The 12,389-nt window shown below is 45.8% G+C and overlaps 1 protein-coding gene across 2 annotated transcripts in view; it reads right to left on the bottom strand.

Annotated features, from left to right (window-relative positions):
• Positions 1 to 1,881: 1,881 nt before the first annotated feature.
• cacng8b (calcium channel, voltage-dependent, gamma subunit 8b) overlaps positions 1,882 to 12,389 on the bottom strand; it is a 57,484-nt gene continuing 46,976 nt past the window's right edge. For both annotated transcript variants that reach the window (XM_036968589.1, XM_036968594.1), the window contains exons 4-6: positions 6,432 to 6,515; positions 4,638 to 4,778; positions 1,882 to 2,795 (exon numbers count right to left, since the gene is read on the bottom strand). In XM_036968589.1, the coding sequence (XP_036824484.1) occupies positions 1,981 to 2,795; positions 4,638 to 4,778; positions 6,432 to 6,515 (1,040 nt within the window). In that variant the 3' untranslated portion in view covers positions 1,882 to 1,980. The remainder of the gene's footprint in view (positions 2,796 to 4,637; positions 4,779 to 6,431; positions 6,516 to 12,389) is intronic.

The raw sequence follows: 12,389 nt of genomic DNA, 5'->3' as shown, positions 1-12,389 counted from the left end.
AGGTGCAGGAGAGTGTTTACACGTGTATACATTCTCATCAACATAAACAGAAGGGGTCAAAAGGTCAAAGTTCAAGGGTCACGTGGGAAGCACAGTGAGAGTTTTTCTTTGGGGGTGGGGTTCGGATGTTCGTCTCCATGGCGATTCTGTCATGGGTCATGTGACAGAGGAGAAGACATGCCCAAAACAGCTAGGGCAGGGCAGGGCAGGGCAGGGGGGAGAGGCAGCGCTCCCCATGAGAACTGGGGGGTAGCCTGAACCATACAGAGGATCAAAAACGCATCACCCTCCCCTCCCCTTCCCAAAATACACACATTGTTTTCATACCAGAGGTCCTAAAGAAAGTATCTATAGAGTTTGCAAATATAGGTATGCGTTAATTACAATGTACATGTTTCATTTCAAAAGTTCTCTATAGCATATTTTAACCCCCCACCTCCATCCCCACATTTATTTAATTGACATTTTTCATTGTCAATTTCATTTTAATAATGGATGGATAGCATGTCTGTTGTGTCTGTTCTAAAGAATAATTTTGGGTCTCTCGCTTGTAGAAAATAATGAATAAATGTTTCTCTTCTTTTCTCCAGGTGACACGTTTCACCTGTTTTCTCTGTACAAATATATCAGTTTCTCTTTTTCTCTCCTCAAGACAGAGGTTTCTGTTAATGCCCAGAAAACAAACATCTTCAACACGACTACAGCTACGACTACTGCTAACATTGATTAGAATGGAACTCAGACTAACATAGGCCCATAGAAAACAGACTCAGAATAACACTGAAGTTGCTCAGTTGCCTCAGTCACTCACTTATTGTAGCCTTCAGTTACAATATTGGAAGACAATGTACAGTATTCACACAACTTAACTGTGTGTTAGAACCAAGGGGTAGAAAATCCAAATAGAGGTAAAAATAAATTAACTGCACTCCACCAACGAACAAGTTGTAATAATAGTAATAATAATACATGATATATTATTATTATTATTAGATAATAATTAAATCATATAAATCATAATACACACTCGTCTTCTCATACGTTGTAGACACTCATGCTTGACACCAATGACACAGTTACACAGCCCACTGATCATACCAGCGTGTCTGTGTTTAAGAAATTCACAGTAAACGTCGTCAGGATCCAAAATCAGAGTGAAAATTATACAAATCATATCATCATTCTAAAACGATAGCATTGCAAACAGAGCTAGCTCGTAATAACGCTAATAATAATCACAACAACAATTGATGTCAAATAGGATCTTGTTAAATCAGAGTTAGTATTGCACTAAAGAAAGTGGATTGTTTAAAATAGTAGCCCAAGGTTCATCGCGTTGGATCATTAACAAAATAAATCATTTCTAGTGCGTTCAAATAGTAAAATAGTTTTGTTGTTAAAGTTCATTATTGTTGTAACTATTACTTGTTTCCTTTTGTTTCTCAGTGAGATACTGTAGACTAATTATAACAGTGAAAAAGATTCTCTCTCTCCTCTCCATTCCTTTATCTCAATACCCTTTAATACTCCTTCATCCCAATCCCCTCCTCTATATCTCAATACCCTTTAATACTCCTTTATCCCAATCCCCTCCTCTATATCTCTCTCTCTCTTCCTTCCCTGTCCCCCCCCCCCCCCTCCTCTCTACACGGGTGTTGTCTTCCTGTTGAGCGTATTGGAGATGCTCTCTCTCTCTTCCTTCCCTGTTCCCTCCCTCCCCCCCTCCTCTCTACACGGGTGTTGTCTTCCTGTTGAGCGTATTGGAGTTGCTCTCTCTCTCTTCCTTCCCTGTCCCCCCCCCCCTCCTCTCTACACGGGTGTTGTCTTCCTGTTGAGCGTATTGGAGTTGCTCTCTCTCTCTTCCTTCCCTGTTCCCTCCCTCTCTCTCCCCCCCTCCTCTCTACACGGGTGTTGTCTTCCTGTTGAGCGTATTGGAGTTGCTCTCTCTCTCTTCCTTCCCTGTCCCCCCCCCCCTCCTCTCTACACGGGTGTTGTCTTCCTGTTGAGCGTATTGGAGTTGCTCTCTCTATCTCCCTTTAGCCTGTCCAGCGTTCCCATCCCTCGTTCTCTCTCCACCGTGGACGAGGAGAAGGGTGGGGGCCCCGAGCCCACCGAGTTGCCCATGGGTGCGTTGGAGTTGGAGGAATTCTGGGACAGCGAGGGGTTGTGAGACTTCAGAGAGGGCAGTGTGCCGCTCATCATCACACCCCCTCCTCCCCCTCCTCCCCCGTCCTTGGGGAAGCAGTTGTGGAGCTGGTAGAGGGTGGCGCGGTCCACGGTGCCGTACATGGGGGGCAGGCCAGCCAGCTTGGGGTCACGGGACAGAGTGTAGAGGGAGATGTCGCCCCCCGCCAGGGTGGTGTGGGAGCGAGAGTGAGGGTTGGGCAGCGTGGCCACAGACATGGGCCCCTGGGAGAGCATGGCCGAGGGGGGCAGGCCAAAGTTCTTCCCCCCGCCTCCCCCCACCGGCGAGGGGTCTCGGGAGCGTGAGGGGTCAGTAGAGCGGGAGGAGGAGCGGGAGCGACGGCGGAAGCGGTAGCTGGGTAGGCGGAGCATGGCGTGCGTGGTCCCCTTGAAGATGTCAGTGCGTGAGCGGCAGCGAAGCTCCTTGTTCTTTTCGATGTAGATGTTGACGGCCAGAACGCCCACCATCTCAGCCATGATGAAGGACAGGCCTCCGAAGTAGAAGGACCAGCCGTAGCTGTACTGCCACTTCTTGTCCTCGTCCTTCTTAGGGGAGATGTCTCCCAGCGCTGCAGAGATGTACACGATCACACCGATGATGTTGCTCAGACCTGGGGGAGACAGGGGATAGATGAGGATATACAAACACATGCACACACACACAGACACAAATATATAAGGATATATATACACACACAGATGAGGATATATACACACATACACACACACACAGACACACACACACACAGACACACACACACGCACACTCTCTCTCTCTCTCTCTGTCATGTTATCCAGAGCAGGAGAGCAAGAGGAAAGACATGACTTTACATCAACAGAACATAAACGTATGTATACATACTAAGAGACTTAGATAGACACTTAAAGACACAGAGATAATCACAGACACATACAGTGCCTTGCGAAAGTATTTGGCCCCCTTGAACTTTGCGACCTTTTGCCACATTTCAGGCTTCAAACATAAAGATATAAAACTGTATTTTTTTGTGAAGAATCAACAACAAGTGGGACACAATCATGAAGTGGAACGACATTTATTGGATATTTCAAACTTTTTTAACAAATCAAAAACTGAAAAATTGGGCGTGCAAAATTATTCAGCCCCTTTACTTTCAGTGCAGCAAACTCTCTCCAGAAGTTCAGTGAGGATCTCTGAATGATCCATTGTTGACCTAAATGACTAATGATGATAAATACAATCCACCTGTGTGTAATCAAGTCTCCGTATAAATGCACCTGCACTGTGATAGTCTCAGAGGTCCGTTAAAAGCGCAGAGAGCATCATGAAGAACAAGGAACACACCAGGCAGGTCCGAGATACTGTTGTGAAGAAGTTTAAAGCCGGATTTGGATACAAAAAGATTTCCCAAGCTTTAAACATCCCAAGGAGCACTGTGCAAGCGATAATATTGAAATGGAAGGAGTATCAGACCACTGCAAATCTACCAAGACCTGGCCGTCCCTCTAAACTTTCAGCTCATACAAGGAGAAGACTGATCAGAGATGCAGCCAAGAGGCCCATGATCACTCTGGATGAACTGCAGAGATCTACAGCTGAGGTGGGAGACTCTGTCCATAGGACCAAACATGTGGAAGAAGGTGCTCTGGTCAGATGAAACCAAAATTGAACTTTTTGGCAACAATGCAAAACGTTATGTTTGGCGTAAAAGCAACACAGCTGAACACACCATCCCCACTGTCAAACATGGTGGTGGCAGCATCATGGTTTGGGCCTGCTTTTCTTCAGCAGGGACAGTGAAGATGGTTAAAATTGATGGGAAGATGGATGGAGCCAAATACAGGACCATTCTGGAAGAAAACCTGATGGAGTCTGCAAAAGACCTGAGACTGCGACAGAGATTTGTCTTCCAACAAGACGATGATCCAAAACATAAAGCAAAATCTACAATGGAATGGTTCAAAAATAAACATATCCAGGTGTTAGAATGGCCAAGTCAAAGTCCAGACCTGAATCCAATCGAGAATCTGTGGAAAGAACTGAAAACTGCTGTTCACAAATGCTCTCCATCCAACCTCACTGAGCTCGAGCTGTTTTGCAAGGAGGAATGGGAAAAAATGTCAGTCTCTCGATGTGCAAAACTGATAGAGACATACCCCAAGCGACTTACAGCTGTAATCGCAGTAAAAGGTGGCGCTACAAAGTATTAACTTAAGGGGGCTGAATAATTTTGCACGCCCAATTTTTCAGTTTTTGATTTGTTAAAAAAGTTTGAAATATCCAATAAATGTCGTTCCACTTCATGATTGTGTCCCACTTGTTGTTGATTCTTCACAAAAAAATACAGTTTTATATCTTTATGTTTGAAGCCTGAAATGTGGCAAAAGGTCGCAAAGTTCAAGGGGGCCGAATACTTTCGCAAGGCACTGTACACAGACACACAGACAGGTCTGACAGGAGTTAGTTAGTGCACCTGCAGCCACAAAGAGAATGCCTGCTCCCAGGACGATGTTCCTCTTGTGCTTATAGAAGCGACTGAGACCGATACACACCCCTCCCATCAACAGCAGGATAGCACTGAGGATAGGGAAGATGTTGGAAGCCCTGACCATACCTACAGAGAGAGAGGGACAGAACAGTGACGGGACAGTGACGGGGAGAGCGAGGGGAAGTGAGAGAGAACAAGTGAGAGAGAAGAAGAGAGAGAGGGGAAGTGGGTGATTAAGAGAGAGGGAGGGGAAGTGAGAGAGAAGTAGAGAGAAGAAGAGAGAGAAGAAGAGAGAGAGAGGGGAAGTGGGTGATAAAGAGAGAGGGAGGGGAAGTGAGAGAGAAGTAGAGAGAAGAAGAGAGAGAAGAAGAGAGAGAGAGAGGAAGTGAGAGAGAAGTAGAGAGACGAAGAGAGAGAAGAAGAAGAGAGAGAGGGGAAGTGGGTGATAGAGAGAGAAGAGGGGAAAGAGAAAAGGTCAAAGTAGCAGATAGAATCAGAGGGAGAGGATGATAAATAAACAGCTGTATTCTGCTGTGAGCAAATTAATTACCATGTGGCCAAGCTAGTGAGTGTTTAATTGTATCAGCTCATTCCCAAGAGGCATCAACTCTGATACCCCCCAGGACGGAACACACACACACACACACACACACACACACACACACACACACACACACACACACACACACACACACACACACACACACACACACACACACACACACACACATACACACACACACACACACACACACACACACACACACACACACACACACACACACACACACACACATACACACACACACACACACACACAACTCTCATCTAGGACATAGGCCAGAGGACAGAAATGCCAAAGTAAATGCCAGCCAAATGCCGAGGCTACATAGTGAACAGTACACAGTCTTCTCCTGCTGCATTGTGGGGCGGGCACACATAGTGCGGCATGGAACACCCACACAGGTGTGGCCTGGAGGAACACCCGTGAACTAGGGCAGCACATTATCCCTCAACTTCATACAAACACTAACATGTTTAATTCAAACACAGCTTATTTTCTCCCGGTCTTCAGGAGTGAGATCTAACTACTCTATGTGGTCTAAGGCTTCTGTAAAAAGTGGTTTACAGTGGTGGATGAGTTACGGCTGTGTATCAGTTATGGGGAACTCCCGTCCTGGGGGTGGCGTCAGTGTGTGCAGGGTTTTGTTCCAGTCCTGCCCAACACACCTGATTCAAATGATTTTCATTTTAGACCACAAAAAATAGTCAGACTCCAGCCACCCAAATTATAGACTATTCTCTCTGCTACCGCACGGAAAGCGGTACCGGAGCACCAAGTCTAGGTCCAAAAGGCTCCTTATCAGCTTCAGCCCCCAAGCCATAAGACAACAATTTATCAAATGGTCACCAGACTATTTACATTGACACCCATTTGTTTTTACACTGCTGCTACTCGCTGTTTATTATCTATGCATAGTCACTTCACCCCAACCTACATGTACAAGTCACCTCTGACCTGTACACACTGACACACTGACTCGGTACTGGTACCCCCTGTTTATAGCCTCGTTATTGTTATGTTATTGTGTTACTTTTTATCAATTTTTACTTTAGTTTATTTGGTAAATATTTTCTTAACTCTTTCTTGAACTGCATTGTTGGTTAAGGGCTTGTAAGTAAGCATTTCACGGTAAGGCCTACACCTGTTGTACTCGGCTCATGTGACTAATAACACATCCACCTCCACCTCCTCAGGTCCATCAGACGTTGACTTACGTAGAACATACTCTGGCCCATCATGGTCAAAGTCAGCATCCTCAGGGAAGTGGTTGATCTGAGAACACACTCCCCTCTTCACCCCTGAAAGAGAGAGAGAGAGAGAGAGGGAGGGGTGGGGGTGGGTGTTAGAACAGAATACTCTATCTCACACACACACACATGCACACACACATGCGCGCACACACTATATACACCAGCACATGCATCAGCTCCACTCCACAGAGATTCATCAGAAAAAGAAAAAGCAGTTTATATTAGCCTATAAAAAGAGAGCAAGAGAGAAAGAGGAAGAGAAAAAGCAGTTTATATTAGCCTATAAAAAGAGAGCAAGAGAGAAAGAGGAAGAGAAAAAGGCATGAGACTGCAGACTGGTTGTGCCTCAGGTTCTGTCCTGTCATTGTTCACCCTTCCCAGGTAGGTCTGAGGACAGAACAGTACGCATCCTCAACACAAAACATCCACAATCTCTGCCGTTAGGAACTGATTCTAGATCAGATGTCCTTGACCCGTTAAGGTCATGCAGTATCTCATTAGTATCACACTCACATACATACATGATTTGTCATCAGGTGCTGGGTAGAAAAATACAAATTTAATGTAGAAAGGGTACCAGCATATATGTCTGTATAGTTCTAATAAGAAAGGTTTTATTTAGAGTGAACCACAGCTACCAATATTCACTTAAAAACAGTAATTTCACTGTGGTCCTTTCTGAATAAGAGCATGCAGTAACTGAATGAACACACTAACTCACCCCCACACACACCCCAACACAGAGAGCCATCCAAACAGGCAGACAGGCAGACAGATAGCTACCCGCTGGGGTCTTGTGGCTCTATTGCAGACAGACAGATGGACGGACGGATGCACGGTGATGACAGCACACGACTGGTGCTGGCTGATGGATGGATTGTGAGAGAGTTGGAGTGATGGAATGATGAGACAGACGGAGGAGGGAGAGAAGGACAGATGTGGGGTGAGCTTGTCTCTTTCTCATAGTTCTTTTATTTCCATGGTTGTTGTCTGTAAAGAAAGAGATGGGGGGCACAGGGGAGGGTGTCAGCTAAACCCCCTGACAGATGCCATTTTGGCTCTAAACCAGGAAGTAGTTCCCCATTGGTGCAGATCTAGGATCAGTTAACCCTCTCTCCCAATGCTAACCATAACCATTAGGTGGGAAAACCAGTATCTAGGGAGCAACTACTCTACAGCTGTACCTACTACTCCTGAAATAGAGAAACAGCTGGATAGAGCCAAAATGACCTGAGTTTCACACACTTCCATTCACTTACCTGGTAACTCTGTAAGAAAAGTACTGGAGGGTGACACTGACCTACATGGGCAGTAGAGGCTGCCTCTAAGTACTGCCCCAAAGATCAGTGTTCTCTATTTGAATCAGCACCACAACAGCATTCAATCTAAAGCATCAACACTCATATCACTGCTGTTGAATGGTGGCTTGTCTAATGCCATGCACATAAAACTCTTGCTCTCCATTGGTTTCAGTTGAATATTGAATATTTGCAGCCCACAAAGTGATGTTAGGGGCCTATGACTAAAAGCTAAGGGAGAGACTGTACTGACCTACTAGTATTTTGCCTGGTTAAATAAAGGTACAAATAAATACAAATACAAATCTGGGATCCTCTCAAACTGCCGAATAAGATAATACCCCATCCACTCACTCCTTCGGCCCCTAACACAGCAAGGTGTGACATCCACCCGCGGGCTTAAATCTTTTAGAGCCAATATGTCCTCTGTTTCCATTGCACCTACACTTCACTGCATCACTGCATGGCTTCTGAGCATCCATCTTGACTCAATACTCTAAGGACATCAAGGATACTTGACCTCTAAGCCATACCAAAGCACTGAAGGCTCCACTGCACCACAGAGAGAAAGAGAGAAGAGAGAGAAAGAGAGGAGAGAGAGAAAGAGAGAAGAGAGAGAGAGAGAGAGAGAGAAAGAGGGGGGGGGGAAAGAGAGGGAGAAAGAGAGAGCGAGCGAGAGAAATAGCGGGGAGGGAAGAGAGAGCGTAAAGGGAGAGATAGCAGACAGAGGCAGAGGGAGTATGAGAGAGGCAGAGAGACGACAGAGGGGGAGAGTGAGAAGAGCGAGAGCAGAGAGAGAGGGAGAGAAAGAGGGCGGAGAGAGTAAAGAGAGAGAGAAAGCAGAGAGAGAGAGGGAGGGAGAGAGTAAAGAGAGAGGGAGAGAGATAGAGAGAGAGAGCAGAGAGAGAGAGAGGGGGGAGAGAGGGCAGAGAGAGAGTAAAGAGAGAGCAGAGAGAGAGGCAGAGACAGAGGGAGTTAGTGAGAAGAGCGAGAGAGCAGAGAGAGAGTAAAGAGAGAGAGCAGAGAGAGAGCAGAGAGAGAGTAAAGAGAGAGCAGAGAGAGAGAGCAGAGGGAGAGAGAGTAAAGAGAGAGAGCAGAGAGAGGCAGAGACAGAGGGAGTTAGTGAGAAGAGTGAGAGAGAGCAGAGAGAGAGGCAGAGACAGAGGGAGTTAGTGAGAAGAGCGAGAGAGCAGAGACAGACAGACAGACAGACAGACAGACAGACAGACAGACAGACAGACAGACAGACAGACAGACAGACAGACAGACAGACAGACAGACAGACAGAGAGAGAGGAGCACTGCAGCAATGCTGTGAGGGCTGGGGCTTATCTCTAATTGACTGCTTTGTTATCAGGAAGCTTAGAGATGAGGACAAATGTGCTTTGCACAATGACCAGGCCAAGGATGGGACTTACCCTGCATGCCTTATAGAGGAGTAGTGACAGGACTACAAACATACGGCAGCTAGCTAACACCATTCATTCAGTTTCAACTACTGTCCTATTCTGTTCTATTCTGTCCCATCCAGCCCTGTCCTGTCTTCCCCCTTCTAAAGCCTGTATGTCAGAGCAGTTAAATGTATTATAAATGCGCTGCTTGTGCCGCAGTGACTGAGTGAAGATGGTGTGATGGCTACTGTCATTTTCACTGGGCTGGGCTGGTGGGCTGGTGCAGGGTTGGGCAACAGGGTCTGCAGTGAGTTTGTAGGGCCAGCTGTAATATACCTGATTCATCTTATCAAATACTTGATGGATCTAGTTGAATCAGGTTTCCAACACATGGTTGGTGAGCACAGTGCTAGTGGGTGATGCATGTAAGGTAGGTTATATATTAAATACAGTGATGGAAGGAATGGGGTGAGATGAGAGGGGTTCTTTTCAGGTGATTTCAACTTCCTGATCTGCTGACACAATGGAACATGAGGAACACTGTATACTGTACATCTAGACCATCAGCTCCTGTTACCTACTTCACCACTGGGGTCATCCTTAGTTCAGGGATAAAGTGGTATCCTTATGACAAATTCATTTGAAGGGTAGAAATTACAATCTCCACAAACATCCAGTGTTCATAGATAAAGTGCCTGTACTGTACTAGCTCTCTGCATAGACACAGTTCAGACCTCTTCTCTTTAACTTCATGTGAACCCTCTCTAAAGCTGATGTTCTTATGCACAACGCATCACCGGGCGCAAACTACCTGCCCTCCAGGACACCTACAGCACCCGATGTCACAAGGCCAAAAAGATCATCAAGGACAACAACCACCCAAGCCACTGCCTGTTCACCCCGCTACCATCCAGAAGGTGGGGTCAGTACAGGTGCATCAAAGCTGGGACCAAGAGACTGAAAAACAGCTTCTATCTCAAGGCCATCAGACTGTTAAACAGCCATCACTAGCATAGAGAGGCTGCTGCCTATATACACACTTTATTTAACCAGGTAGGCCAGTTGAGAACAAGTTCTCATTTACAACTGTGACCTGGCCAAGATAAAGCAAAGCAGTGCGACACAAACAACACGGAGTTACACATGGGATAAACAAACGTACAGTCAATAACACAATAGAAAAGTCTATATAGAGTGTGTGCAAATGAAGTACGATTAGGGAGGTAAGGCAATAAATAGGCCACAGTGGTGAAATAATAACAATTTAGCAATTAAACACTGGAGTGATAGATGTGCAGAAGATGAATGTGCAATTAGAGATACTGGGGTGCAAAGGAGCAACAAAATAAATAACAATATGGAGATGAGGTAGTTGGGTGGGCTATTTACAGATGGGCTATGTACAGGTGCAATGATCAGTAAGCTGCTCTTACAGCTGATGCTTAAAGTTAGTGGGGAGATATAAGTCTCCAGCTTCAGTGATTTTTGCAATTCATTCCAATCATTGGCAGCAGAAAACTGGAAGGAAAGGCGGCCAAAGGGGGTTGTTGGCTTTGGAGGTGACCAGTGAAATATACCTTCTGGAGCGCGTGCTACAGGTGGGTGCTGCTATGGTGACCAGTGAGCTGAGATAAGGTGGGGCTTTACCTAGCAAAGAATTATAGATGACCTGGAGCCAGTGGGTTTGGCGACTAATATGAAGCAAGGGCCAGCCAACGAGAACATACTTTTATTTTTTATTTCACCTTTATTTAACCAGGTAGGCTAGTTGAGAACAAGTTCTCATTTGCAACTGCGACCTGGCCAAGATAAAGCATAGCAGTGTGAACAGACAACAGAGAGTTACATATGGAGTAAACAATTAACAAGTCAATAACACAGTAGAAAAAAAAGAGAGTCTATATACATTGTGTGCAAAAGGCATGAGGAGGTAGGCGAATAATTACAATTTTGCAGATTAACACTGGAGTGATAAATGATCAGATGGTCATGTACAGGTAGAGATATTGGTGTGCAAAAGAGCAGAAAAGTAAATAAATATAAACAGTATGGGGATGAGGTAGGTAAAATTGGGTGGGCTATTTACCGATAGACTATGTACAGCTGCAGCGATCGGTTAGCTGCTCAGATAGCAGATGGTTGAAGTTGGTGAGGGAGATAAAAGTCTCCAACTTCAGCGATTTTTGCAATTCGTTCCAGTCACAGGCAGCACAGAACTGGAACGAAAGGCGGCCAAATGAGGTATTGGCTTTAGGGATGATCAGTGAGATACACCTGCTGGAGCTCGTGCTACCATTGTTGCCATCGTGACCAGTGAACTGAGATAAGGCGGAGCTTTACCTAGCATGGACTTGTAGATGACCTGGAGCCAGTGGGTCTGGCGACGAATATGTAGCGAGGGCCAGCCGACTAGAGCATACTGGTCGCAGTGGTGGGTGGTATAAGGTGCTTTAGTAACAAAACGGATGGCACTGTGATAAACTGCATCCAGTTTGCTGAGTAGAGTATTGGAAGCTATTTTGTAGATGACATCGCCGAAGTCGAGGATCGGTAGGATAGTCAGTTTTACTAGGGTAAGTTTGGCGGCGTGAGTGAAGGAGGCTTTGTTGCGGAATAGAAAGCCGACTCTAGATTTGATTTTAGATTGGAGATGTTTGATATGAGTCTGGAAGGAGAGTTTACAGTCTAGCCAGACACCTAGGTACTTATAGATGTCCACATATTCTAGGTCGGAACCATCCAGGGTGGTGATGCTAGTCGGGCGTGCGGGTGCAGGCAGAAAACGGTTGAAAAGCATGCATTTGGTTTTAATAGCGTTTAAGAGCAGTTGGAGGCCACGGAAGGAGTGTTGTATGGCATTCAAGCTCGTTTGGAGGTTAGATAGCACAGTGTCCAAGGACGGGCCGGAAGTATACAGAATGGTGTCATCTGCGTAGAGGTGGATCAGGGAATCGCCCGCAACAAGAGCAACATCATTGATATATACAGAGAAAAGAGTCGGCCCGAGAATTGAACCCTGTGGCACCCCCATAGAGACTGCCAGAGGACCGGACAGCATGCCCTCCGATTTGAGACACTGAACTCTGTCTGCAAAGTAGTTGGTGAACCAGGCAAGGCAGTCATTAGAAAAACCGAGGCTACTGAGTCTGCCGATAAGAATATGGTGATTGACAGAGTCGAAAGCCTTGGCAAGGTCGATGAAGACGGCTGCACAGTACTGTCTTTTATCGATGG

The sequence above is a fragment of the Oncorhynchus mykiss genome, chromosome 3 (genome assembly GCF_013265735.2).
Source record: "Oncorhynchus mykiss isolate Arlee chromosome 3, USDA_OmykA_1.1, whole genome shotgun sequence".
In the NCBI taxonomy this organism is placed as follows: domain Eukaryota; kingdom Metazoa; phylum Chordata; class Actinopteri; order Salmoniformes; family Salmonidae; genus Oncorhynchus; species Oncorhynchus mykiss.
This window is presented reverse-complemented; position numbering and strand designations above follow the sequence as displayed.